The 26,727-nt window shown below is 54.2% G+C and overlaps 9 protein-coding genes across 9 annotated transcripts; 5 read left to right on the forward strand and 4 right to left on the reverse strand.

Moving 5' to 3' along the window:
- Nucleotides 1-72: 72 nt before the first annotated feature.
- On the reverse strand, nucleotides 73-1,265 carry CDEST_14902 (uncharacterized protein; the record flags this gene model as incomplete). The annotated part of the gene is made up of 1 exon (XM_062931058.1): nucleotides 73-1,265. One exon carries the CDS (start codon nucleotides 1,263-1,265, stop codon nucleotides 930-932), a length of 336 nt encoding a protein of 111 aa, XP_062787109.1. The 3' UTR covers nucleotides 73-929.
- Nucleotides 1,266-1,367: 102 nt separating this feature from the next.
- On the forward strand, nucleotides 1,368-6,073 carry CDEST_14903 (Putative major facilitator superfamily, MFS transporter superfamily). The gene is made up of 7 exons (XM_062931059.1): nucleotides 1,368-1,829; nucleotides 1,918-2,026; nucleotides 2,129-2,676; nucleotides 2,829-3,022; nucleotides 3,120-3,231; nucleotides 3,323-4,563; nucleotides 4,625-6,073. The coding sequence occupies exons 1-6, from the start codon at nucleotides 1,590-1,592 to the stop codon at nucleotides 3,638-3,640; spliced, it is 1,521 nt and encodes a 506-aa protein (XP_062787110.1). The 5' UTR covers nucleotides 1,368-1,589; the 3' UTR covers nucleotides 3,641-4,563; nucleotides 4,625-6,073.
- Nucleotides 6,074-6,476: 403 nt separating this feature from the next.
- On the forward strand, nucleotides 6,477-8,573 carry CDEST_14904 (uncharacterized protein). The gene is made up of 4 exons (XM_062931060.1): nucleotides 6,477-6,748; nucleotides 6,954-7,512; nucleotides 7,688-7,947; nucleotides 8,116-8,573. The coding sequence occupies exons 1-4, from the start codon at nucleotides 6,615-6,617 to the stop codon at nucleotides 8,537-8,539; spliced, it is 1,377 nt and encodes a 458-aa protein (XP_062787111.1). The 5' UTR covers nucleotides 6,477-6,614; the 3' UTR covers nucleotides 8,540-8,573.
- A 565-nt stretch (nucleotides 8,574-9,138) lies between these two features.
- On the forward strand, nucleotides 9,139-9,847 carry CDEST_14905 (Putative anthrone oxygenase; the record flags this gene model as incomplete). Its single annotated transcript, XM_062931061.1, has 3 exons — nucleotides 9,139-9,220; nucleotides 9,294-9,458; nucleotides 9,567-9,847. The coding sequence occupies 3 exons, from the start codon at nucleotides 9,139-9,141 to the stop codon at nucleotides 9,845-9,847; spliced, it is 528 nt and encodes a 175-aa protein (XP_062787112.1).
- Nucleotides 9,848-13,291: 3,444 nt separating this feature from the next.
- CDEST_14906 (uncharacterized protein) lies at nucleotides 13,292-13,837 on the forward strand (the record flags this gene model as incomplete). The annotated part of the gene is made up of 1 exon (XM_062931062.1): nucleotides 13,292-13,837. The coding sequence occupies one exon, from the start codon at nucleotides 13,292-13,294 to the stop codon at nucleotides 13,835-13,837; it is 546 nt and encodes a 181-aa protein (XP_062787113.1).
- Nucleotides 13,838-15,452: 1,615 nt separating this feature from the next.
- On the reverse strand, nucleotides 15,453-16,715 carry CDEST_14907 (Putative aliphatic aldoxime/phenylacetaldoxime dehydratase). Its single transcript, XM_062931063.1, has one exon. The coding sequence runs from the start codon at nucleotides 16,676-16,678 to the stop codon at nucleotides 15,566-15,568; it is 1,113 nt and encodes a 370-aa protein (XP_062787114.1). The 5' UTR covers nucleotides 16,679-16,715; the 3' UTR covers nucleotides 15,453-15,565.
- A 1,144-nt stretch (nucleotides 16,716-17,859) lies between these two features.
- CDEST_14908 (uncharacterized protein) lies at nucleotides 17,860-19,507 on the forward strand (the record flags this gene model as incomplete). The annotated part of the gene is made up of 8 exons (XM_062931064.1): nucleotides 17,860-18,009; nucleotides 18,081-18,108; nucleotides 18,204-18,375; nucleotides 18,455-18,591; nucleotides 18,656-18,710; nucleotides 18,777-18,842; nucleotides 18,907-19,036; nucleotides 19,151-19,507. 8 exons carry the CDS (start codon nucleotides 17,860-17,862, stop codon nucleotides 19,505-19,507), a joined length of 1,095 nt encoding a protein of 364 aa, XP_062787115.1.
- Nucleotides 19,508-21,286: 1,779 nt separating this feature from the next.
- On the reverse strand, nucleotides 21,287-22,677 carry CDEST_14909 (uncharacterized protein; the record flags this gene model as incomplete). The annotated part of the gene is made up of 4 exons (XM_062931065.1): nucleotides 21,287-21,569; nucleotides 21,631-21,693; nucleotides 21,769-22,477; nucleotides 22,585-22,677. The coding sequence occupies 4 exons, from the start codon at nucleotides 22,675-22,677 to the stop codon at nucleotides 21,475-21,477; spliced, it is 960 nt and encodes a 319-aa protein (XP_062787116.1). The 3' UTR covers nucleotides 21,287-21,474.
- A 1,653-nt stretch (nucleotides 22,678-24,330) lies between these two features.
- On the reverse strand, nucleotides 24,331-25,436 carry CDEST_14910 (uncharacterized protein; the record flags this gene model as incomplete). Its single annotated transcript, XM_062931066.1, has 2 exons — nucleotides 24,331-24,859; nucleotides 25,159-25,436. 2 exons carry the CDS (start codon nucleotides 25,434-25,436, stop codon nucleotides 24,331-24,333), a joined length of 807 nt encoding a protein of 268 aa, XP_062787117.1.
- Between the last annotated feature and the right edge of the window lie 1,291 nt (nucleotides 25,437-26,727).

Here is a 26,727-nt window from a genome sequence, read left to right on the forward strand (position 1 = left end):
CGTTTCTTTACTTTTCTGTAACTGGGAACTTGCAAGGATCGGTGGAGGGGGGGGGGGGTGGGGGGGGGGGAGATGAAGAGTAGTGTAATTTGTACATGCTTGTGCTGCTGTGCCGCCATCTTGCTTCCAGGCGAGGACGCGAGGCAAAAATATTTCTCCAAGGTGTGTGCGTCTTTGTACATGTGTCCGTTTTTCTATTTGTCTGTCTGTCTGTCCGTCAGGTGTGTGCGTCTCAAGAGGTGTGCGTAAATAACCTGATCCCGGGCAGTCTGGGCAGATGAAATTAAACCCCTTCCATTGGGGAAAAGAATCACCATCTTGGCACTTTGACGTCGGCTGGACCGTTCCGTCTTGTCGCCTAGCCATTATTAAAAAAAAAAAAAAAGGGCCCCCGTTGGGTCTCTCTTTTTTGCTCGCATGAAGCCCGCCGTGACAAACACAGAGGGAGAGGAGAGAGAGACGCGGAAGAACTCTCTTACTTAACCATGAGGTGCCCCCCACCGGGATCATGACTCGGATGCTTAAAGATGGGCAGATCTTTGAGATATTTTGCTTAGCCCGCCACTCCGAAAGAGCGGGCTGGGCTGGCGAGAAGGGCGTACTATGTACAGAGTACTGCACATTAAAGACGAGCTGGCATTGGCTGTCGATCACGGCGGATATGAATGGGACAAGGCTTGGATGGGGCTTTACGACGGGGGGCGGCCTCCTCCATTACCGACACTCTCCGTTTCACGGATACACTAAATCACATTTTGCTCTAGAGCCTCGAGGGGAAGCAGCCCGCAGATCAAGGGCGGATGGTCCCCCCCCCCGGCTCCTCGAACTGGGGGTCCAGGTCGTATGCGTGCATGCATCGGCCGGCCGGGGTGTCAGCCCCCGTGTTCCCACTCGAAGCCTCCCGGAGGGGGAGGGGGGGGTTCCTGGTCCTAGCTTTTGACCGCGGCATAGGTGTACGGATATCCGGCCGGGATCGGGGGACTGCGCCGTACGGCACTAGGACTGCTTGATTGCAACTTCACGGTGTGTTGGACCACCCCTTCCGATGGTATCATATACGGCCGCAATGGGTTGCATCTCATGGCGTCGAATGCTGCTGCTGCTTGTGCTGACATGGCATGACATGGGTGCGGTTGTACAAAGACGCCACCAGCAGCACCAGCACCACCACCAACGAATTTCACCTCTCTACCCACCTTCGACTTGGTCTGGTTCTGATTCTTCTTCATCATCTTGGTGTTGTTCCTCCCGGCGGGGTCCATCATCTTGTCGTTGCCTTTTCCCTCCCTTTCATTACTGCCACCAATCCCTTCCATCCCGCCCCCCCCCCCCCCCATCCCCTTCCAAATCCTCCTCTATAGTCTGCTTCTTTTTTCCATTCGACATCTGGGCAGATCGCAACGAGATCACTCACCTCCATTCTCAACCTTTTTTGTACTTCTGCGTTCCCGCAGCGGCAACCTGTGCGTGCCTCGTCGATCACCGGGCAGAAGGGACGGAATAGCATCCAGCGTTCTTGAGCCTCTCTCCTTGGAATACTGTATCACCGAGACCCGGTGGTAATATCGTCTCGAGAGACCACCTTGACCATGTCCACGGACGATAAGCACCCCAAGGACGTCGTGAGCTCGGCCTCGTCCGACTCGCACGCGCCATCAAGCAACAACAACGTCGACGCCGCGTGGAAGTTCCTCAACTCCCACCGCGATGCCGGCGACGGCACGGCCTCGGTCGACATGGGCGCGCTCCGCCGCAAGATCGACTGGCGCATCGTGCCGCTCATGTTCCTTTGCTACACCATGCAGTTCCTGGACAAGGTCATCCTCAACGTACGTCTCTCTGACCCATCGTCCTGTCGGGGAGGCGCTTGTCAAAAAAGGGAAAACGAAAGTTGGTCTATACTGACATGGTAAACAGTACGCTGCCGTCATGGGTCTGTCAAAGGACTTGAAGCTCGTCGGCAACCAGTTCTCCAACATTGCCACCTTTCTCTTCGTCGGTCTCCTCTGCTTCGAGATCCCCAACAGTGCGTTAAACCCATAGTCCCTCACCATTCTCTTCTGCATCGCCGGAACAACCAAAAGATGGCCAGAGAACCGACTGACTGACTCCCCCCACCACCCCCAAGTCTACTTCCTCCAGATGGTCCCCGCGGCCAAGTGGCTCGGCCTCAACGTCGTCCTCTGGGGCACCGCGACGGCGTGCGGCGCCGCGGCGCACAACTACCAGACGCTCCTCGTCTCGCGCGTCTTCCTCGGCATTTTCGAGGCCACCATCGGCCCCTCGCTGATGCTCATCAGCTCGCAGTGGTACACAAAGTCCGAGCAGGCCCCGCGCTTCTCCTTCTGGTACCTCGGCCTCGGCCTCGGCCAGATCCTCGGCGGCGCCATCTCGTACGGCTTCCAGCACGTCCCGCCCCACGCCGCCCTCGACGGCTGGCGCATCATGTTCATCGTCCTCGGCTGCGTCACGGTCGCCATCGGCCTCGCCACCCTGCTCTTCGTGCCCGACACGCCCATGAAGGCCACCTGGTTGTCCGACACGGAGAAGGTCGCCCTGCTGCGGCACGTCAGCGTCAACCAGACGGGCATCGAGAGCCGCAAGTTCCGCCCGAGGCAGATCCTCGAGGCCCTGATGGACCCCCAGATGTATCTGATAACCCTGGCCGTCGTTCTCGTGCGTACCGTCCCCTTCTTCATGTATTGTTTCTTGCTTGTTGTAATCGTCGCCATCGTCGTCGTCGTCATCGTCGTCGTTATAGTCGTCGTTATCGTCTTTGTTGTTGCTGTTGCTGTTGTTGTCCTCCCCTTAGCTGACAACTCTCAAAGACTTCTGTGTCCAGTGGCGTCATCACGACATACTCGGCCACCCTGATCCGCAACCTCGGCTACGACCCGAAGCGCGCCGCGCTGATGAACATGCCCTCGGGCATCGTCAGCATCTTCTTCACCCTCCTCGTCGGCTACGGCATCCGCCACAAGTCCAACCGGTGGGCGTGGATCGTTGTCTGCATCATCCCGGCGTGAGTCCGAGTCCCCACCCCCCCCCAAAACGATGATGACAGGATTCTCCGTCACGAAGGACGAATGAAGAGCAACTTACTGACCGACCTCACGCAGCATCATAGGCGGAGCCCTCATGTCTTTCCTCCCCGTCAGCAACCGCTCCGGCTGCCTGGCGGGCATCTACCTCGTCAACGCCATCGTCGCGCCCTTGCCCGTCTTCTACGCCGTAAGTTGAAAAAGGGGAAACCCCTGCTCACCCCCCTTGATTCCATTTGGCATGTCCTCGAGAGCTACACCATTGACACGTCGTCCCACAGTGGACCGCGGCCAACTTTGGCGGCGCGACAAAGCGCGCTTTCGCCGCGGCCATCGTCTCGGGATCCTTCTCCATCGGCAACATCATCGGCCCGCAGACCTTCCAGGCCCGGGACGCGCCCCAGTACCGTCCGGCCAAGATCGCCGTCATGGGCACCCAGGCCGGCTGCGCCCTCGTCACCCTCGCGCTGTACGCCTACTACCGCCTCGAGAACAAGCGGCGCGGCGCCGTCGCCCAGTCCGAGGACGCGTACCTGGCGCCCGAGGTCTGGCAGTCCATGACGGACAAGGAGAACAAGTCGTTCCGCTACACGTACTAATGGGTAAGGGGGGTAAGGGGGACGTGCCGATGGCGTGATTCGGCAGAACAAACGAAAGAAAGTAATTATACCCACAAGTTGGCTACTTACCTACTTGACCTAGACCTATTCGTAGGAAGAGTTTGCTGTACACTTTGAAGAATCTGTTGCCGGCCAATGACACCGGGGCTTTATTGATGACGATATCTCATATCAGTAACCCCCCTCCTTTTTAGTTTTATCTTTTTTACCTTTTTTTTAAAAAAAAAAAGATTTTCCAGTTGCGAGCTTCCCTTTCGCGTAGTCCTCCTTCTGTCAGACACCATGCCCACGAGCTCCACTCTTCAAAAAAAGCTTTCGACTGGCTCTAAGCTCTGTTGTCAGTAGCGTTTGATAACGTGGGGAAATGTTGCAAACGGGATGGGAGGATGAATGGATGGGAAACTGGGCGGGCGTCAGTCTGAAGGTTGGCCTGAGTCTGAGCTGATGCCTGAATGTAAATCTGACTTTGATTCTGATTCTGATTCTGAGCCTGAGTCTAAGTCCGGATCCGAGTCTGACTCTCTGACATCAGAGGACTGGGTCACTATCCAACGCGTTGCTGTTGGGCCCGTCATCAGGGTCGAATATCTCGTCTTCTCAGGAACCTCGTCACCGATGCAGAGAGGAGGGAGAGGGTACCGCGTAACTAGACCAATCGAGACATGAAACCTGCGAAAAACCAAAACTCTAACCGGCGGAAATTATATTCCACGGTTTCTCTTTGTACAAGCGTCCAAAGCGGTGCAGGAAGTGCGTCTACTGTAAAGAACAAAGGTGTGCCGCACCATCTCCGAAGTAAATCCCGAAGTGGGTTTCGCGATTTAAATTTTCCTATTTTTTTTTTTCGTTCTTTTTTTTTTTTTTTAAATTTTCCCCGACGACTTTAAATTTACGCTATTATAGTACAGATAGCCCCCCCCCCCCCCCCCCCCCCTCCAGCTCATTCCCCCGAGTCATTTTAAGTGGCTGCCTAAACCACGCAGATACTCTAGATACTATCCGTGCGAACAAGGATAGTATCATGGCAGTTGTAACTTGTCGGATATTGGGCGACATGCTAATACCAGCGGCTTGGGAACGGAGACAACCCAAATTTTTTATCAACGGTCAATTCTGGCGCACATAATATCAGCAATGCGTCATTTCACGGGGGTGACCTTGATGATTGCTCCCCCCCCTACAACGGCACAGGCTGAAAGTCTGCCTAGGTTCTACTCTTCACCAGCCTCTTCAAACCTTTCCCCAGCTTTGGTTAAACGCCCTGCATTCGGGGAGATTGCTGGGATTCTGCAAGCAATTGGAGACCTATACGCGTATTTCAGTGGCCAATTCTAAGCGCTACTCAGTAGTTCCCTGCCCTGCATTGACTACGATATACTCCGCTAGACTACCCACTCCAATGGCTCAGCAAAGCGGCCTGACAAATTGCCCAATATTGAAGTACCTAATGCGTTAAGGTGGTGTCTACTGTGGTTGCAGGCAAACGTTCTTGCCCATGGATTGGGTAGCCTGTGGAGGTGCAGCCACAATCAACTCGGCATGAGTCCGTACGCAATTCGCGCTACAGAAGGCGCCAGTTCGATCTGACAAGGGCAGTGCTAGTCAGCCCAAGAGCCTGCGATATACCTGACCGGCGGGCTAGGCTTAGCGCGTATACTCATAGTACGCAGTAGTTCCTCAAGCCAAACTGCTCTTGTCCTTGCTCCAGCAGATGAGGTTCCCGCAAAGCAAACACGTCCAAGTCGTAACCCGTTCAGTGATTGGCCCTCTCGAGGGCAGGTCGCAGGGGCGGGGCCCCGTTCATCCTGGCGCGCCCAAGGTGGGAACGGTTTAGGTTTCCCGGTTTCGAAGTCCGATCTACGACGAACTCAAAATGGACGAGGCGTCCAAGCCCTACACTTGAAGATAGGGCCGATAGTTCGTCGATCATGGGGATGGGATCACGAGGACAGGATGCGAACGAATCACGAATCGCGATATCCAGAACTCTATGCGTCGCTTAGGCGCCAGCCGTGGCTCTCGTCCCGAATCAACTTCGGATAGAGCACTGGCGACGGGAAAGGCCCAACAACTGACGGCTTGGTTCAAACCATTTCTGCCGAAGAATTTCCATGCACAGGGCATTCCGTAGGAACCATCGTCTTCCCCTCCCCCCTTCGATGCGCCCAACGAGCCGGGCTATCTGCATCGCAATTGGTACGGACGGCGTGGATCTTGCGATCCTCGTCCTACTCGACCACAGCGAATACTTGTTGTTATCATGTCTCTATCCGGTGCGTGGTAGGTTTCGGTACGCTTGGGAGGGGGGGGTGATTGAATGGGTAATAAGGAACCACCATAGGTAGACGAACCGGCAGTGCCTGACCGAATACTTTCTCGTCGGCTTGCTTTGAGTTCTACGCAGCACGATTTGGCACTTCAAGGGACATGCTAGCAGCGGATATATAGATATATATCTACGACTGACGCTGCGCAGTTGGTCTTGCTGTCGGCTGCTTTAGTGGTGCCCATGATCGTGGCAACCGGTCGGCCGGCGGATGCACATAGAAATATCTCGGCGCCCGGTGGACCCGCCCCGGGGCTAAAAGACGGCGATCGGGGTCGGCATCCCACCGGCTCGTCTCCGCTGAGTCATTCAGTATGATGATTTCTCCCCAGCGGACCAGGTCAGTTGTGAGCGAGTTTGTGCTTTTGGCTTTCCCTAACAGGCTTAGCCCGAACTTCTTGTGGCTCAGCGCTCTTCTCTCTCCCCCCCCCCGGAACAAAGCGATTTCCATGCCCGACCACCCAAGCATCATACACACACATAGACACACCAACCCACATACCTATCTCGCATCTTCTACTCCGTTTTTCGGGCACTCTGTCTTTTCTTAGATCTATCAAGTCCACAAAAAAGCCTAGCCTCCCAGTGCGATGGATCTACGTGCTGCTCGCCTTGTAGGTATTCGAAATGCCCTTCTCCTGCGACCATGAAGGCTGCGGCCGCTCCTATCTCCGCAAAGAACACCTTACGCGCCATAAAAAGGAACACACGACTACGCCTTCCTTCTCGTGCCCCTCATGCAGTACCAAGTTCACAAGAGGGTATGTATGCTTTGAAGCCGGTTATCCCCATCTGCGCCGGCCCCTCCCCCCCTTCCTCTATCCCCCTTTTCGTCGATTTCCCACCGCTTTTGTCAGCGGCAAGCCGCACTTATTCCCTATGCCGAATCCCGGTAGCAGCAGAACAAAGGCGCAGTTGTATTAGTCCCGAGAAACTGGGCTGACGAATTCCCCCATCGACGACTAGAGATACCCTCCGCAGGCATATGGTGCTCCATGGCCCGTCTGCCCCGCCCACGCGCGTGGCACAGGCCTGCGTGCCGTGCCACCGGACGAAGACCAGATGTGACGGCCAGCAGCCCGTCTGTTCGACTTGCAGCGACAAGGGCAGGTCGTGCGAGTGGCCACAGCCGCGGAGCGTGTCGTCCTCCAGATCCCCCTCCGGCTCCGTGACCGCCTCAGACACGACGCCGAACCCCATCGCCCTGCCCGAGCCGATGGTCACGGCCTCAGTGCCACCGCCGCCGCTGCCGATGACGATAGGCGACACGCTCGACTTCAGCATCCCCGGCTCCCGTTGCATCTTGGACGAGGGCATGAAGCTGCAGTTGCAGAGGGTCTACTTCGAACACTTCCATCCACTGTGGCCGTTGCTGCACCGTGAAGTATACGAGACTACGGCCCAGCCGAATTTGCTGATGCGGTCCGTCTTGACCGTTGGCCTGTGGTTTTCCGGGTCGCCGGGGTCGAGAAATCTCGCCATCAAGTTCCACGATCATCTCTTAATAGAAACCGGTAACAAGCTTGTATGTGTTGTCCACTTGCTCCTGTTAGCCTAACCCCCTTTTTTTGTTTGGTTCTGTTCATTTTCGCAGGAGCTCGTGTTATCGGGTTCTATGGCAAAAAGATGCTTGAGAAATATATGCCTCGAACAGATTGGCGTCCCAAACTTCGCATAGATAACTAACAGTTGTTGTCCAGCTCGAACTTTTGGAACTGTCGAGGCAAGGCTTGCTATCACCCCAGCCGGAGATACTGCCCGTCTTCCAGGCCATACTGATTTGCACCATCCTCGTACCATACCGGGCCGATTATTCCAGGGACAACGTGATGATGGCGCACTCCATGCTCCTCGAGACGTTCAAGGCCTCGGGCGTCTACGACCAGTTCAAGATCAACGCCGGGTCGCTATTGTGCGGGCACAGCGCTTACCCCTGGATCTTTCGAGAATTATACCAGCGGTAAGTTTGGAACTTTTTACTTTTTCTGCCATAATAGATTGAGTAAGGAGCACATAGTAGTAGCAAAAGCCAAAAAGCTACACCACCATGTAGACAGCGCTTCGCCATCCCGTGTAACAACGTTCTGCCAAGTCATGTGCTGACCTCATCTCCCGCCCCCCCACGCAGTCTCGCCGTCTTCCAATTCAAGCTTCACCTGATCCTGCAAACAATATTCGTGACGATGCACCCGGTGCTGCGGCTGTCGAGAAACGCGGAACCCGCCCTGCTGCACGTCAGGCTGCCGCTGCCGCTGGGCATGTGGGACGGGCCCACGGCGCAGTGGTGCGGCATGGTGCCGACCGACCCGGCCCTGCTCGACATGGACGGTGACGACGACAGGATGCTGGTCAGCCGGATGTGCGAAGAGGCGACCCTCACGATGGACAACACGCCCCTGTTACCGTTGCTATCCTGGGACCGCTGCCTGGGAATGGCCATCTGGTGCTGGTGCTTGCGAGGGAACGAGAGCGACAAGGAGTTTATCGAGAACATCAAACCCTTTGTTCTCGACCCCTTGAAAGGAGTAGATATTTTCTCGATTCATAGATAGTCCAATTTTTTTTTAATTTCATACAGAACTACACAAACCGCCGTGAATGATTTCGATGGCAAAACACTGTTAGCGTACGAAACCTCGCATGTAACTACGCTCTAAACCAAATGTCCAAGTAACGAAGCAAATGCATCAACGGTAGATACTGCAAGGCCACAGCTGATTGGAAGCTCCCAAAAACACGTTTAGAAAACTCTTTACAGCCATCATGCGGTGGGCCTCTCCAATCTTGGACGCCGAGGCGTGTGCCGGTGGGATAATGCTGAATTGGCCACGACTGCTGAAGTGATTTGACGAGCTGATTAAGCACCAGGCTACCGGTCTAAGGCGATAAGCAGGGCTGCGGCTTGAGTGGGATGGAAGGGGCTAAGTCGGCGCCCATACAGGTTAAGTGTGGGATGGAAGGGGGCCACATCCGAAACTCTGAAATCCGTTCTTATATCTCTCAAACGACTGCCAGAAAGTATGGACGGATCCCGTCACAGGAGCCCGTCGGCGTATCCGTCCAGAACCTACCAAAGTTCGAAACCTTACAACCATACTCTTATCATCGACTCCGGGGACATTGGAACAGCCGCACCACCAGAACTGATACCATGACTGACTTGGCCAACCATTACGAAGACTGGACTCGGGCTCTCCAGCTCGCTAACCTACTTGCTGTTGCACATCTTGCCGGTACTGGAACGCAACCCTTTACTAGCCGCTGATGTGCTGTCCAACGTATCTGGAGCTGACAGACCGTGTGTAGGCTACCAGTTCGCGTCCGACAAGATTGCCTTGCACAACGTTCTGCAGCTGGAAGACAAAGACATGGTTGTCAAGCATTGGTTCCGCGGTTGGGACTTTGGACGAAAGTACGGTCCCACAATGGTCTGCGGAACGGCTGGGGTATTTGGCTTTCTTGCCTGGAAAGGTACTTGGATGCGCTCAACGTTTGGCCAGGCTATATGTTGTTTCAAACTTTAATCATTATACAGAATCCCTTTTACAAACTTTCTGCTGACGAGTGTGCTTCTCTTAGATGGTACCGCTAGCCCTGCCTTTCTCTACAACCTCACCGCATCGGTCCTCTCGATCTTCGTCGCGCCGTATACCCAGTTCCGAATCTTCCCTCTGAACGACAAGCTGTTGCGAGAATACAAGACATGTGTGGGAAAAAAGAAAACGGATGGAACCTCTGACGGCGTGAGCTTGGAAGTCGTCCGCGAGTGGGCTGCCGAATGGAAGAGACTGGACATGCACCGGCAGTTGCTGGCATACCTTGCTGCCATCTCGGGCCTGGTTGCGGTGCTAAAGACTTGAGCCCCGAGGTTTTGCACGTCTTTCTTTTCTTCCTGCGGGATCTTAGAAACGGAAAAACTGATCAGGAGGTACAAGACTCTGCTGGAATTCGGTGTCTGTACATCTGTCTGTCTCTTCATGACTCCCGGACTGGTCCAGGATTGATGCCACTACATGACTTTACCCCGTTTTTGGGATGCTAAAACATGGTCTGGAGAGGGACGAAAAGCACTAGCCATGATCGCTTGCAAGGAAAAATATCTGTATTCAGGCACAGAATCATGGTGCCTAACGTTGATTCATGGCGAGTAGAAACTCAATTTCACAAGGCGGGTTGGAAAAGACCGATCGTCAACGGGTTTTTGCTCGCTAGTATCGAGCCACCAGCACCAACGCAAGTTGACAAAAAAAGTTGACCTTGCAGTCTTGAGTTGCGCGGCCATATTCTCTTGGCGCTCCTTGCGAACACGTTGCAAGCAGGCTATCAGTCGAAAGCAGATGTCAATGCAAACTTGTCTTGAAGGGCTAAATCCAGGGTCCGTAGCCAGCGGTTCAAGGCGGCCTGGTGTATCTCCGCCCGAAAGTGAGGGAGAACTAGACACGGAGGCACTTGAGGCCGAGCGAAACAATGGCTCGGTTGTTCCGGAGCCGAACGGATGGGACGGATGACCCCACTCCGGTGAAGCTATCGTGACGTACCCAGGCCCACTAGGAATCCTTGGCCCTTGTGGTTGCATTGTGTTCCAAGTCAACGCCAATGTTTTTGTTTGCTATGAGATTCGACATAGTCTTCCAGAACCCCAATAAGTTTCCTTGTCTTAAAGCTAAGATACGCATCAACCGAAGATCCTCGCCCGTCTAGTGACACGAAGAGACGCACCTGTGCAGCCGTTATCAACCTATGTGTAACAGACACTTGGATAACGACACAGAAACACCCAAGCCGTGCTTCTCACGCACGGTTGAATCTTTCTATGTCTCTGCTTAAAATCTCGGCCAGTTTTCACCACTTGACGTCGATTGTCTGCGACTAACGCCGAAGTCTGGAAGGGGCGTCCGCGACCTCATCAAGAAAACCATTCGATGCGGCTCACTTTCTATGCTTGTTTGTAGACGCGCACCACGATTACAAAAACGGGACGGTAAGCACCTGTTTCTCGGTGCTATGGTAGATACGCTTTTCCTATCAAATGAGTGGAGGACACCATCCTGACTGCGCTTGGCCGCGCCGCGTGCATGCGCGATTCATTTGTCCTTAATTAAACGACTGAGCCGCAGTGCGTGTGGAGGTCAAAAGTTTGCTTCAACTTCCCTGAACTTACTGTCAACTTTATGGTATGGACAGACGGGCCTGATTCCGCCGATTCTCGTAAGCTTTACTGAAGATCCCGATATTCTTCTTATTGACGCTGAGATTGGAATCTTCAATATGTCTACAACGATCTTAGCTACTAGACTTAGGATTAAGATTCAGGTCATGCCAGCTGCAACGAAAAACAGACCAATTTGACTAGAAGTTATTGAAATTCTACGAATTAAGCACTCCCCCAAAGTGGCGAGTGGATATCAACCATCAATAATGGCATTCATTTTTCATTCTGCTATTTCATACAGACTCAACAGATCGTCAGCTGACATAAAAGTAAAGACTCTGAAGCCTTGTCCAGGCGGATGCATTTACATAGAGCCAGGCCCGACCGCAACTACACTGGTTCGAGTAGACCCTCGACACACAGTGTCACGACGCTTGATAACCAATCCCCGGAGGTGCTAGGTAGTTTTAGGAGATCCAGGTTACTTCTTGGAAAAAGGTGTTACTAATACACTGAGTGTCGTTAGGTATTAATTGCCGAATGCAGTTGCAGCCAGAACAAAACCAGCATGGGCTTTTACTAGATTGAATCACACTTGATAAAGAACTGGGGCGTCGCATTCGGCCGAGCTGTTCATAAATATTCCATCTCTGCTATGAACTGACTCCGAGTTATACACTAAACAAGAAAGACATGTCGGAAATCCCTTGGCACATACGCTGCAACTTCGGTCACCTGGGCTGCTTCTTGTGGGTGATAAGCATACCCGCTTCCTTCGATCCTTCAGGGCGGCGCCCCTTAGCCTACCCGGGCCTAGTCCGCCACATACCCCGGCGAGAGGCTGGAGCGGAGAAAATGCAACGGCGCGCACCGTTGCATCCGAGGCTGCATTCCAAGAAGCGTGAGGGGGGAGGGGGAAGGGAAAAGACAAAAAGAAAGGCGGACAGAATTGTGATGTGTTTTGCGACGCAGGATCCGGTTCCTTTGCCTAGACGATTTCCTATCAAGGCAGGTAAACATTCGGTTCTGAGATCATGTAGTGGAGCGGGCCGCCGTCCACTAGTCGAATCCTGCCTCCATAAGAGAATACAAGCATCTTTTTTTGCGATGCTAAGTCGGAAGAGGCTACGACGGCCCTGAAGACAGGACCCCTACCAGTCGCTTGCGGGAACGGAAAGCAGCCACATCGTCGTTGTCCATCTTGGCCATGTCTTGGGCATCTTGGCTGCGGGAGGCAGTGGGGTATACCCGTCTGCCGCATTGCGCCCCTGGCTAGTTACATTTCTGACTATGTCCGAACCGGAAGTCGAGCAGTCAAAAGCCTCATTGATCGAGTCGTGGTAGGTATGGCCACCGTACTCGCAGGCAACGGAGTTTGTCTTTCTTTCTGGCCATGATCATCGGCCCTCATGATGGATCTGCTCATTGCCCGTTCTTTTCACCGATGAAGATTGCTCAAAGCGGCCTCAAGCAAAGAGAATGGCGTTGAGCCTCGAACTGACTGGGGCCCACGTTGAGTAATCACTTTTGCCAGGTGATGTTCGTTTTCGACCCAGATGATTGTCGTATGCCCAGACAGCGGTTGCCATCCTCCTTGATGTCCCCTCTCCCGTCTCCCTTGGAGTAACGGTATTCCCGCGGACATCGTTGATGCATATGAGTTTGTACAGACGTAGTCCAGCTTAAGTTAGAGTGGCCGAAACTCTATGCTGAATCCTTGTGAAGAATCCTACACTAGGCAGTTTGGTACTCCTCCGAGATGTAGGGTATCCATCCGAGGCTGATGGATCGTATCAAGTTGTGGGTCCTGCACAACGATCCTACACGACTGTGGGTTGTGGCCATACAGCAGTTGTAGAATCGTCGAACGACTCCATATTCCAGGCACTGCGTGTTTGTTGTCCTGTCCCAGCAGCTCCGCGATAGGCCGCAAGTGATAGCCAAGACCGAGGAGGAAGCTGCCTCCGCAATCAGCAACATTCACTCGCAAATCTGCTTTCGGGATAAACATAGACTACGGTAATCTTCAAAGACACCTATAAAAGGCCGCCCGCCGGCTCTCTCAAGCTCTTCTGAATTCCCGACTTCATCATCTCATCCTCTCATCTCCAACCTACAGACTTCAGACAGTTCTCAACTGTCCCTTCTCAATATGCACTTCCCCCAGATCCTCCTCGGCTTCGCCGCCACCGTCTCCGCCATCGACATCTACCTCCACGTCGGAGGCGGTTGCGGCGGCAACGCCGTCCTCTGCGGCAACATCAACCCCAACACCTGCTGCAGCGGCTCCGGCGTCGACATCTTCCCCACCGTCGGCTTCCGTGGCATTCCCTACGAGTGGAACCTCGAGACCAGAGGCCACTCGGGCGGCGGTTGCAACCAGCTGAGGGAGGTCCAGCCCGCCCGCAACACCAACTTCATCTGCCTCTACTCCGGCGGCTTCTCCGGCGGCGGCTACGGCTTCGCCGGCCGCAAGCGCGACGAGTGCGCCAGCAGCGGCAGCTGCACCTCGTTCCAGAAGCCCGACACCCTCCTCCTCGAGGACGGCGGAAAGTGGAACATTGCCGACTTGGAGGATGCTCCTCTTAGACAAATGGTATGTGTTGATCGAGTCCTCCTGATATTCTCTGAAGTTCATGTTCTAACACACCCGATAGTTAGCAAAGAAACCCTCACCTCCTTTCCCTTCGCCAAGTGACAACCTTGTGTTTCCACTCGAATAGTCACCCTCTCCATTTTTCTTTGCCAGTTTGACTAACTTTCTGTCCAAATTCTAGCCTCGAAATTGCTGCTGCCGGCGCCAACTCTACCGATATCCCGGAGGAGTTCAACGCCTACAAGATCACCGAGTAAAATGTCAGGCAAGCAACCTTCCGGTTGTGATATGGCTGCTTATTTCGGGAGGGATGTGCGGATGGAAAGTCACGCACAACCTCTTTTGCCCCAGGATCCATTGCTGCGTGTTTGCCGCTCTCGCTCTAGGATTTCGTCCTCACTCGGGCCTAATTGAGTATAGTCGCGCCATGTTGCCGGTAACCCGAAAGGGCGTTGAGAAATAAGTAGTCTGTCAGCCAGTTAATGAAAATCTAGACGATCTTTCCGTTGGCAGATGCTGTGATAACTGGTCTGTGACAACGGGTCCGTCTGCTTGTCATGACGTCCTGTGAGAATCAGTAGCTCTAGCTAGAGACACCTCTTTGGCAGTCCCACATGCCTGAGAAACACTTGTTGGTTTGGGATTGACTTCAGCTTCGCTTCTAACACACTACGCTATCAATACAAGTTATGACACCACAGTCCTTTGCTATCGTCCTGCCAGCTACGTTCACATCAATCGTCCGATGCTTCTAAAACTGCTCCCATTTGTGCCTATGCCCAAGAAGCGTGCTGCACCTACGTACAGCTGTTCGTGTGATGCCGCCAAATCCGAACCAAGTTTCTCATTTGCATCGTGATGCAAAAATCAACGAGAACGGCAGAAATTTACCAATGCACCAAGCAACATGCTGATGGGGAAACTCATCTAGCATCTACACACGTTGTGAAAAGCTCCCAAAAGGCAAAAGTTCTCCCCGAGGTGGGCTCGAACCACCAACCTCCAGATAACCATCGCTGCCGGTCTCGTGAACCAGGTCGGATAGTAACAGTCTGACGCGCTAGCCAATTGTGCCATCGGGGATTATGTAATGTGTCGATTGACGATGGGGGCAAACTGGGTTGGCGTTATGGATGGATCAGACAGACAGAGAGTGGAGATGTGAGCTAGGCTGATGGGTCTTGGAGGTCCATCGTGAGTTCTTCGGCAACAAGTGCACAGTGATTCTGACCGATGCTTCTCGAGGAGTATCCGGGCGCAGGAAATCAAGTCCAGACACACACAAAATGCATGTGCAGTAGACTGTGACATGAACCTTCAAAAACAACGTTAGATGACAATTTGTCATTTGAGAATCGAAAAGTTTATCTACGAAAAGCATGGAGTTGCGTTGAGGCCAAGTTTGAAAGCACTAGTACGCATACTAAGGTTGGGTTTAACAAACTAAAGTAATCGAAACTTGATACCCCAAGGGCCTCGGCTGTTGCAAATGTAGGTAATCTCGGCGGTTGATCACTCCAGCGGCAAATTAAACTATGCAATTGTTGTACCATTCTACTGCAAGCTTGCCATTGCTATTCTATCAACTCGGTGTCCAATTTAAGAGTAGTGGAATATCACGCTGCTATAAATCGTTAAGGCCTTGCATGTCTCCGATGTCTGGGAAGTTCAATACAAGCGATTAACAGTCCCCTGGAGAGTGCGGACAACAGTAGCCAAGACAAATGATAGTATGCAAAATATTTGTCTCTTCATATCGCTAGAAGAAAAGAAAAGTAAAGCCCCAACAGAACACGCTAAATTGTCTTTCCTACATCAGGCAGTGCCAAGCTAGACAATCGCCAGCAAGCCAGTCTTTGGATGACAGCCTACATACTCGAAAAGCTGTTGCTCCGGCTTCAGCACCAAGACCTCGTGGAACAGCCTCAGGGAAACATTATTGTCGAGCTTCTTGGCGTACTGCAGGAACCCTCCAAAGATCTCGAGGTGTGTCGAGTGCTGCTTGGCCCACGCCTCAAGCGAACCGAGCTCGTCGAAGAAGGCCAGTCCGAAAGTGCGGTCCTTGTCAGCCTTGCCCGTCGCCGGGTCGATGAGGTCCATGAAGCGACAGCTGTGACAGCCGACCTCGCTACCTTGATCCCGTAGGAAGTCCATGCCTCTGATCAGCACGGGATGCATCGTCTCCTGGTACAGCTTCCGCTCCTCGGGCAGAGTGTCGGACCAGTCTTGGCCGGAGCGGATGACGGCCAGGTTCTGCTTGCCCGAAACGCGTACTCTGCGCGGTGTCTGTGTTTCTTGTCCGTCCACCCTGACATCGGTGCTGTGCCCGTTGACACCGTTCGTATCGGCTCGTTCGATCTTCTCTCCCACGAGCTCATCGTTCTGGGCGGCCGCCATGCGATCACGCATGCTCCCCCAGTATACGTGCTCCCTGATGGGACCGATCACTCGCTCTCTCATGTGTGCCGCGCCCTCGGGGACCTCGTTGTTGGAGAAGACGGTCTCGAACCGATCGATCGTGGGAAAGAAGATCTCGAGAAACCATCCGTGGCTCTGTGATTCGACGTCAAGAGTGTCCCACCATTGTTGGAAGCCCGAATCGCGGGCCCACTTCTCGTACGCCGTTCTGCTGGGCCAGTACGCAAGATGGACAACGTTGTGGTATCCTTTGTTATCGGTCACGGACGCCCACTCGGCGAACTGGGGGCGGGCTTCGGGGTCGACGGACTTGGAGGTGGTGAACTGCGTCAACTGCGCGATGGCAGCTCCATCTGGTCTAGCAGCAGGGGCGTATTGAGCACCGATGACAGCAAACACAAGGTCCTTTGTCTCTTTGGGGAAACCGGCACTGTACGCCGGGAAAGGGGGATTGAAGTCGGGTGGTGTCTGAGCAGCGAGCCTGCGGGGGCATTGCAGGTGCTCTGGGATCGCGGAGACAAGCATCTTGTTTAATAATGTGTGAGACGGGATTGGCAGCAGGGGAACGACAACTGACGACTTCACAGTCAAACTCGGGGGAGCATGCTTTTAAGCCAGGCTGGGAGTACGAGTATTCGGGTGGGTGAGAAGGGTGGTCAGTTCGGTCGACGTGTGTGGCCTGGTAACTCAGCAAACATGGCGAATTCATCCGCCCCCTTTGCCCAACCTGCATGTGCAGGGATCCCAAACAAAGAACAATGGATAAATGTTGTCTCCCCAGTTGGTTCCTAAGCATTATCGAAAGCCACCCATACATCCTTGGCTGACGACTCCGTCCGGATCCCAGTGTGGAATGGTCCGGAACAAGGGCGGCATTATGGGATGAACTATTCGAGTAATCCGACTGGTCTATGGCGATTGAGCATGGCCTCAGCTCACGCTGCGATGAGGCTATCATACAAGGTTTTTTATCTGTTTTTCTCGTGGAGAAAAAGTGTAAACCAGACTTTGGCCCATATTAACTGTCCCTGAGTACTCGCTTTACATCAAGTAAATGAAGGTCCGGTCATCATCTAAGCCAGGAAGTACATTCTGCAGCGAGTAGTCGACATCTGAAGGAGACATGAGCGGCAATCGCGTCTTATGCAACGTTTGAAGGGGGCCCTGGCAGGGATTATGAGTGACCGGGAACCCAAGTGATGGTCCTCGAGACGCATGGTCCCCGTCTGCCGGGGGGGGGGAAGGGGACAAAATGGCGCCTTTTCTCAACTTACTGTAGCCACAGACGCGCAGAAGACACGCGCAGATCCATATTGTAACGCCGGCACTAAGGAATAAACCTTTCTCTCACGATTCAGGTATGGATGGAGAAATCTGAATGAAGTCCCCCTTTTTCCACTTCAATGGGACGACGGAATGCAACGCAAATTCTCAGAATGGCTCCACGGACAGAACTTCTGCTTTGGATCGGAGAGCGCTCGACTGGATTAGGACGGAGTGGGAATCTGTATAACTCGTGTCCAAGCCCCTCTACCCCCAGCAAACTTTGGTTCCCAAGAGACGAGAGAGAAAACCAGACAAAAAGGGAGGCCACACCATATCAAAGAGGGAGGGGCAGCTTGCGGACGAGAGACCACCGCAACTGCATAGCCCGCGTCTGACACACCCCACCACCCACAAGTCCACGAGTCTCACGATCTGACATCATGGCGACGCCGTTCCAGGTCGAAGCCTGGACTGAGTACGCCATTGGCTTGCTCGTGCTGCTGATACGCATCGTTTACCGGACGAGCATTGTCGGGACCAATTGGGAGGGCGATGATTACTTTGCCGTCATTGCTGTCTTCTTCTGGACGGTGCGTAGGCTTATGCACGCCGGTGTGCTGTCTGTGTAACGATGTAGTCAACTGACACCTCTGTTTCTCAGGGCGAACTGGTAATGCTAGAGTTGATCGGTGAGATGCCTTCCGCCCCCCGCCCCCCTTCATTTCCTCCCATCGGCTAGGAAGACTCGACCAAAGCTTAACTGACTTACGTCGACCGTTTGCAGGCCAATATGGTAGCATTACCGGAATGAACGACGCGCTTGCCCTGACGCTCTCCGACCAGCAGAAAGAACGAATCATCATCGGCAGCAAGTGTCTCGTGGCGGGATGGGTGCTCTACGTCACCCTCATCTGGTGCCTGAAGGCATGCATGCTGTTTCTCTACCGCCGGCTCACGTATGGTTCAAAATCTTGTCACTTGTTCTAGACGGCTTGTGGGGGAAGACTGCTAATTCGTTTTACTGGTTGTCAACAGGCTCAACTTGCAGCAACAGAAGATGGTCCTCATCACCGCCGTCGCCTGCGTCCTTTGTTATGTGGCGACGATCCTCGTGATACTGACACGATGCATGCCGTTCCACAAAAACTGGCAGATTTATCCGTATCCAGGAGGTAAGCCCTTCGCAAATCCCCTCTGAATCGCTGACTATGCTTACCGGAGGGTTGTCCTGACTAGACGCGTGCGCGCTGAACATTCCCAACTACATCGCGCTTGCAATAACCAACGTCACGTATGCTCCCACCGTCCCCTACGATCAAAAACACGTAAGGGGGAGTTTTGCTAATGCTCAGCCCAGGACCGATGTCATGATTCTTTACATCCCACTGCCATTGCTATGGTCTGTTCAGATGCCGTTGGCTAGGTGCGTCGAGATTAGAAAAAAGAAAACGGCACAAACCGTTGGCCAAGAACTGACCTGGACTCAGAAAAATCATATGCACCATGTGGCTCTGCACCGGAGTCTTCATCATCATCGCCACGCTCCTCAGATGTATCCTCTGCCTACAGGACGCGGAGTCGATCAACCTCGGGACCATCTGGTCAATCAGAGAAACTGTAAGACCCACGCAGGCTTCACGCAACCTCTCCTTGGCCCAACCCCCCAGCAAACTCTCAGCGCGTTCTTGTATTTCTGTCAAGCTAATCCCGTTCTTTCACCCCCCCTGGCAGTTCGTGGGCATCCTAGCCGTCAACGCCCCGGTCCTGGGTCCCTGGATCGCCAAAAATGCCTCGGCCGTGCGGTCCCGGGCCTCGAAGAACCGCTCCAAGACGGGCGGCGACCCGGATTCGGCCAGTCACATCGTGACGATCGGCGCGAAAGAGAGCACCCACCGGCTCGAGCGCCTGGGAAAGGACGGCCGCTCGCTCAGGGGCCTGGGGTGGACCGAGATCAATAACGATAGCGAGGAGCGCATCATGGAGACGCAGAACGACGTGTCTGTGTCGGCGAAGCGCTCGGACGAGGTGGTGGGAAACGGCGGTACTATCCACGTCAAGACCACATTTGAGGTTTCTAGGTTGGCGTAGGAGTGAGTGGGGGATGTAATGGAAGAAAGTGTATAATCCGCAACTTGTACCATATAGATTTAGACAGACCTCTCTTAGAGCGACTATTTACGCGAGCTTCAGACTTTACATTAGTTACCAACTTTGAGAGAAGAAAATCTTTGACCTGATGTCATCTGCTTCCTGATTCCGAAAAAAAAAAAAAAAAAAAAAACCCCCCGGTGAGGAGGCAAAAGGTCATGCTGTACCGGCAGAAACAGCCTTTCGTCCCAATTCCCGTCCAAACCAGCTCCATGTGGGTGGAGAGAGGAAACAAGCCACCCGAGTCAGAGTTAGCAGCCGTCGTTTGTGGTATAATGTGCTGCCTATCTTAGCTCCAGGGTCTCCATCTACAGAGGGCTAGCTCTAGCAACAGATGACATGTTTTCCTGGCGTGGGATTGTGACACTGCAGGGTACGCATCGTACTTTGAAAAGTACAAGCTGGGGGCCGAGACAGGCAACTCGGTGCCAGGGCTGAACCGTATGAAGCAGTGAAGAAAGTCTTGGGAGGCCGGCAGATGATTAAGGTCTATCGGAGCGGGACTGCGGATGACTCCACCCCGCAGCTCCGCAGCCCGTCTGATTGGTTAAGGCTCAACGACAACCCCCGTCCTTGTAATTGTAAGTCACCGATAGTACATCATGGGCGAGATTCGAACATCAGGACGATGTCGCGCCTTGCACGAGTAAGAATCCTGGTCGAAGACTGGCTAGTGTCATCCATGGTGGTTACTTAGCTGGCAGGTATCAGACTCTCAAGGACCTGTACCAACAAAGCTGTCAAATCGCGTCAGACATAAGAAGCGGGCCAAGACTTTTTCGACCGAAGGATGGACCTGACTTCGTGCGTAGCATTGCAGACTCTCGGAAGGCTGCTCAATACAATATGAGAACTTCGCCTGTGCGTCACTCAAGAACATGTGGCATTAGTCCGGTCCTTAAGCCCCCCCCCCCCTCCCCCCCTTTTTACAGCGGTTCTGTTCGACAAGGCAATTCGATGAACATGCAGATTCTTGTATGTCCAGTTACTCGAAGTCACAGGGGCGATAGGCCGACGGATATAGTGAACACTCCTCATGCAGAGAGAGTTTAGAGCTTACTTAGTGCTTCTCTATATGTGAGGCACCTGAGCTGCGGCGAGCACTCACATCCATTACAACACTCAACCCTGACTTACGGGAATAAATCTCGCTCGAACAACTTGACGGCCATACTTCTCTTGGAAAAACCAGTTCCATCAGTGGTGTCTTGGTTAATCCTAGAGAAGAGATAAGTGTCCTCCTTGCTTGTTACCTATGGCCTGCTCCGTTGCTCCTCTGATAAGTCGCAGCTATGGAGGATCTACCTTAACTAGCTAACCCATGTATGGCTCATGGTCGAACTCACATAGCAACTAAGAGACTCCTGGACGATCGACACGCGCTGGTTGTATCAGCAAGGAGGTTGGTAATTTGGTATACCTTCCTGGAACCAATGCGGTTACTCAGGGCTAGATTTGGATGGCTCTGGCCTGATGCAACATCTCCCAGGGTAATGAATTAGAATGAAGAAAGAAAAAAAACATCAAGATCGTCATGGGCATCAACCACCGCCTCAAAGGCTTTCCTCCCAGTTCTATCTCGATCTTCATGTTATTGCTGATCACATGCACAGGCATTCCTTCCTACGGCAACCAAACTTTGCGCATTGAATGCTTCGAGAATGATCTTCATGAAGACAGGAAAAACTTTGATAGACGCGATTGTCAGGCCCAAGACAGCTTTCATTTTGTCACAGTAATACAACCCACTTCTTTGGGCTAAAGATAGACATGGAGCTTGGAGCTTAGGGCTTCTCGAGATATTGGTGACTGTTTCCAGGGGCTTTAAGAAACTTGATCCAAGAACCGAACACGAGCCGATCGCCACATCTCAAGATCGAGCTCGTAAAAATAAAAAGTCTGTCGCCTTAGGCTTCCCCGGCCGGCGGGGGCGCGGCCTGCTGCAGTCCATTTTCGTTATCCTTGCTTCGCCCGCGATCTCCGCCCGGGCTAATGTTGATACCTTGGAACACACGTCAGAGAGACCGAAACTAAGAGAGTCGGGACGACGCTTATTCGCTTACCAGACTTGCCGCCAACGGAAGTGCTGCCGTCGCTTCCTTTGGTGATGCCTAGGTTGCCGCCAACTGGTAGCCGACAGACAGACAGTCAGTCATGCTGAAAGAGAAACTGGGTCACGGGACGGGACAAGACGGTCTCACGGTTCTGGGCTTGGCCGTCGGCGCCGATAGTGATGCCGGCGTTCTCCTTGAACTGCTCGGACTCTTCGACCGCCTTGGGCTGCCCCTTGGCGGGCCCAGCTTCCTCGGCCGGGCGGGGTGCGGGGGACTGCTGCCCCTCTCCCGCCGGCCTGGCTGCCTCGGTTCCCTTGCCCTGCCGTTGAGCCTCTTTCGCAGCCTCCTTCGCCTTAGCCGACTCGCCGGGGTTAGATCCAAGCCCTTGCTCAGCTTTCGCAGCTTCGCCGGGGTTGGCTCCTGGGCCGCCCTCTCCCTTGCCGCCACTAGCTCCCCGCTGACCGCCCTCCCCAGCCGCTTGTCCAGGCGCCGCCGCCCCAGCTCCCGCATTCGCGGTGCCGTTTGCCTTTTTCTTGCCGCCGTTGGCCGCGTCCAGGAACGCGTCGAGTGCGCTGTTGCCCGTCCCGCCGTCAGGTTTATTGCCTCCGAGCTGGACTCCGCCGATGGTCAGACCGGCGTTGTTGTTGGCGGTGCGATTCCCGGCGACGTTGCCCCCGGGCTGGGCGGCCTGGCCGTTGCCTTGGCCTTTGCCGCCCTTACCCTTCCCGCCGAGCTGGAGCCCGCCGGCACCGCCGATGCTGATGCCGCCGTTCTCGAAGCTAATTTGCCTCTTTTCGACGCTGGGCCCGTCGACGTCGGGCCGGACGAGTGCCGCGGCGCGGCCGGCGGCGCTGCCCTGTGATCCATGGGTTAGCCTAGTGAATCGAGATAGGGATGAGTAGTCACTGGATAGATGATATGCTTCGAGCCGGTATTGCCGTCATGTCGGTCGGAACGGCTTACCGAGAACAATCTGGACTGGCTTTCTTGGCGACTGCAAAGCCCTGTCTCGCCAAGCGCCAAGATGACAAAGGCAATCGCGGAACACAGCCGCATTGTGTCTTGAACGAATCGGATTGAGTTACTCGTGAGTAAAGTAGGTTTGAACCGTATTAGAAGAGCGCTTCCCAGCAGCAGAGAAGTGAATAGAAGATTGAAACAAGACGTCAAGAAGCATCAAGCTTCAGTTCTACTAGATGGAGAGACGAGAATCCAGAGTCAAGATACCTGGAGAAGGGACGCAACGACATGGTGAACAGTCTGGGGAAGTAAAGGGTCGGGAAAGGGGACCGGCCACATGGTCTCGCATATCAAGCAAGGAACGACATATGGAATCAGACGTCGTCAGAAGTGCGTTTCCTCATGCTCTGGCGGAAACATGCGTCCTCTGCTGGCCTGCTGCCTTCTCACAGGCTGACGTGGTCGTGAAGCCGGGCCGCAGAATGTGGTGTCGAGGTCTCAAGGCGTACGAAGTCCTCTGCTGCAGGGACGTCCCTAGTCCTCGGCCGAGCCGATATTGTCTCTTCCACCCCTCCAACCTTGAACGTGTGGGCAGCCGATCCAACCTGTCGGGTTTTCGTCATGGTCCATGGGAGGCCTTGCGTCTCGTCACCTTGTGATACTTCTATTGCGCCCTGTGCAAATGAATCTGAAATTGCCCAGAAATACTAACCTAACTCGAAAGTTCAAAATTAACGATTCCGGGGGATTTTTTTTCGGATTTAGGAGAGGTGAGGCCTAGTCGCATCTGACGGGGTATAGGCCACACAAGCACGGGAAAGAAGGTATTCAAACAAACGTCAGGTGGACAAACAAGAACAGGAAACAGGACGAGAGTCGAAGGGTGGATCGAGCCCGGGCGCGCGCATGATGACGGAGGGGTTTTGGGTGACAGCGAACATCGGACGGCGCCGCAAAGTGGTCGTCTGAAGCCCAGGTTGACGCCGTTGGAGCGCCGGGATTCTTTCGCTGCCGCCTCCACCGTCTCGGCACGCCTTGGCGTCGCGGAGCTGTGGCAGCGCGTGCTATTAATGGCGTTGTCAGGGAGAGGGGGGTCTCGCCTGCGTTTACGGCAGTTGTGAGGAGGGTGTCTTTTTTTCCTTTCTTTTCTTGGTGTATTTCGGTAACAAGCTTCCCCGGACAGTTGGACGGGATGAAACAAGAGAGTTGGGTCTGGACTCAATCGGGGTGTTTCTTCTTTTTTTTTTGGTTTTGTTTACCATGTGTCTTGTTCCATTGTGGTATCTGGCGTCATGAGACATTGAGACATTACGAAGTAGACTGTAGAGCGGCGCACATGACACTGAGAAAGGTGTAAAGAAAGGAAACAATGGTAGATGTACAGAGATGGGGGCGGTGCCAGAAAGATGATGTTGGAAGGGTTGGGAGAGGTTGTAGAGGTATGTCGATGTAATCTTGAGAGATCGTGAGATCTCTGCCACACTTTCCAACCCGTTCTTCATTCCATCTCATGGGTTATGCCCCCCTCGCCTCAAGAGAAAAATAGATAGTAACACCAAATCCGCCAACGTCCAAGAGAAAGGTCGGCCTCAAAGTGAGACCCGGACACACCACAAAGCACACCTCACTTTTCCCCCAAATTCTCACTCCGGCTTCCGTTTCACCACGGTTCACGTCAAGACGCTGATGGATGGCTGCATATCGTCGATGGGGGAGGGGGCGGCGGCGGTACGGTTCCCTTCGCACTGTTTAACAGGTGCAGGCACCGGTAGGGGCCATCTCCAAGGGCAGGTAGGTGGTGCGGTAGATGGTGCTGGTCACCTCCTCGTCGTCATCGTCCTCATCTTCGCCGGCCCCGTAGAAAGAGCCCTTGCCGCCGGTCGGGTAGGGGGCCTTGGTGGGCTGGGGGAAGCGGGTGTCGTTGGGGTGGTGAGGGGGCTTGGTGAGAGTTACGGGGTGATGGTAGTCTGAGGACCAGCCAACGGTGTCAGGACAAGTGCCATGGAAGACGGGGGCGGGAGTGGATTGGGAGGCCGAGACGACGGCGGCGGAGGTCGTCAACTTGGTCTGGGCCGCCGAGAAACCGCCCGTCGCCGTCGCGGTGGAGTTCTTGGAAAGGGTCTTGCTCACCGTGACAGTGACGGTGCTCGGCGGCGCGCAGGTGGAGGGCGAAGCCGGGGGCAGCGTGGTGGCATCATCGGTGCAGTCGGCTCCGGAGATGGAGAACTTGGACGTCTGCGCGTAGATGACGTAGACGTTGGTGCCGTTGATGGCGTTGCTATTTGCTTGTTAGACAAGGAGGGAGGGGCCAGAGGGGGGACTCGTTTGCGTCTCTTGGGATGTCATCACGATGGTGATCCAACCCCACCCGCCTGCTGCATTTGCTTATGCTTTGCTCCGCCTTTCATTTAAAAGGATGTGAGACGCATGACTCGTTTACCCCCTGCCGAGAGATAGGGCTAATGGGGTACAGCTCGGGGGTGGTGGTAGGTGGGTAGGAGTTTGAGGACGACCAAAGATAATTTGCAGAAAAAGACCAAGAAAAAAACACAAAGATAGGAGGGAGGGAGATCTCACAATTGGTAACCGTAAGAGTTGAGAGCGGAGCACGGCACCTTGACCGAGGCGGCGCCGGCGGCAGTCTCGATGTCCTGGGCCAAGAGGGTGTAGGAAGGGGGCCAGTTGACAAAGTTGACGAGGAAGATGCTAAAGACCGACGGGTCCGTGTCGACCGTTTTCCAGGTCAGCTCATAGCTGGAGCCCTTGGTGACGGTCGAGTTGAGGGACGGGCTGGTGAACTCGATGGCCGAGACCAGGGGGGCCGCAAGGGCGAGGGCAACGGCGAAGAAACGCATTTTTTTTGGTAGGGTCGGATCCGGATTGTGATAAAAGAGTGACTGGGATCGGTGAAGAAACGGAGGAAAGCTCAAGAGAATGTCACAAGAGGGGGAGGAGGGGCATCGCGGCCATTATGTGCATTTTGGGAGTTGAAGGGCCATGGTCAAGATCACCAAGAACGGGGGAGATTGCTAATAGGCAGCTGGTCTCCAGTCTGCCAAACTCACTCTCCCGTGCCGCAGGAGATTCCATGGCAGGACTCAGGAGTTTGTTTGCTTGTGTGTGGGTACGTATGTCCCCCGGATCACATCGGCCGGTGAAATTTCCCATTCAACGACCATGGGGCAAAGGATAATCGTATATCTCATCAAAGAACGCAAAAGGTGGCGTTCGTTGGTTGAGTCCTGTTGGATCCCCAAACCTCTCAGGTGCAAGGTGCCAGGGGGGGGTGAGGGGTGAGGGGGGAGGGGGGGGGGAAGGGTTCGTGATGGCGGACTTGTCACTCAAGACAGAAGCGCAGCGCGGATGGTACTTCTCGGAATGGTTAGGATGCTTTCTGTCTCTTGTGTAGCGTTAGTCTAAGCGAGAGAGAGCCTTACAGAGAGTCGCGCGGCACAGGCTGGGCCGAATCTCACTCTCGCGACTCTCGTCTAGTCTCTAGGCCTCAGCCGCCTCCCGTCGTTGAGTCTTGGTGTGGCTGTCTGATAAAGGGGTTAGCTGCCCCGAGCCAGACCACACACGGGCAACATCTGACCACCCCCCCCGGCTCATCGGGCGCCCGGCAGGGGCTGCGGTTGGCTTTAGGGCGTTGCCGTAGCCTTCATTTCGTCTTCCATTTCATGCTAAATGCTTCCTGTCAGGTTGTTCCTGCATGCCGCCGTCAGGAACAACACCTCGCCCATTGGACAACAACCACCCCCGGACTCTTCTCGACTCTCTCTCTCTCTTCCGACTCTGTTCCTGCGTCCAATCTTGCAAAACCTGCGGGTCCACGGCGCAGCAATCCGACGGCGTGCGCGGGCTGCCGTCGTTGACCCAGCTGGAGGAGCCCTCTCGACTCGCCCGAGTCTGCACTTGGACTGATGCGGCATCGCCTCATGACAAGACGGGACAAGAGTGGCTGTCATGTCTTGTCCCCTCCTCCTTCGTCTCGCGAGAACCGTGACCAAAAGGCCGTCCCACTCGGCGTGGGAAATTGGGGGATACGGGGATCCGGCGCCTGCGGTGTAGGGGACTGCGGGTGTACTAGGAAATTCCTTCATTTTGTACGTATTTGCGACCAAGATTTTACAGCTTTCTACAGATCAC

Source organism: Colletotrichum destructivum, chromosome 10, assembly GCF_034447905.1.
Source record: "Colletotrichum destructivum chromosome 10, complete sequence".
NCBI lineage: Eukaryota > Fungi > Ascomycota > Sordariomycetes > Glomerellales > Glomerellaceae > Colletotrichum > Colletotrichum destructivum.

What these genes read in the sequence shown, in the direction of transcription:
- CDEST_14904 (XM_062931060.1), top strand. Translation starts at nt 6,615, where the DNA reads ATGCCCTTCTCCTGCGACCATGAAGGCTGCGGCCGCTCCTATCTCCGC. An exon ending in TAGAAACCGGTAACAAGCTT is followed by an intron (nt 7,513 to 7,687) that starts GTATGTGTTGTC and finishes GTTGTTGTCCAG; the next exon opens with CTCGAACTTTTGGAACTGTC. An exon ending in TTTCGAGAATTATACCAGCG is followed by an intron (nt 7,948 to 8,115) that starts GTAAGTTTGGAA and finishes CCCCCCACGCAG; the next exon opens with TCTCGCCGTCTTCCAATTCA.
- CDEST_14907 (XM_062931063.1), bottom strand. Translation starts at nt 16,678, where the DNA reads ATGCTTGTCTCCGCGATCCCAGAGCACCTGCAATGCCCCCGCAGGCTC.
- CDEST_14903 (XM_062931059.1), top strand. Translation starts at nt 1,590, where the DNA reads ATGTCCACGGACGATAAGCACCCCAAGGACGTCGTGAGCTCGGCCTCG. An exon ending in GTTGTCTGCATCATCCCGGC is followed by an intron (nt 3,023 to 3,119) that starts GTGAGTCCGAGT and finishes GACCTCACGCAG; the next exon opens with CATCATAGGCGGAGCCCTCA. An exon ending in CCTTGCCCGTCTTCTACGCC is followed by an intron (nt 3,232 to 3,322) that starts GTAAGTTGAAAA and finishes GTCGTCCCACAG; the next exon opens with TGGACCGCGGCCAACTTTGG.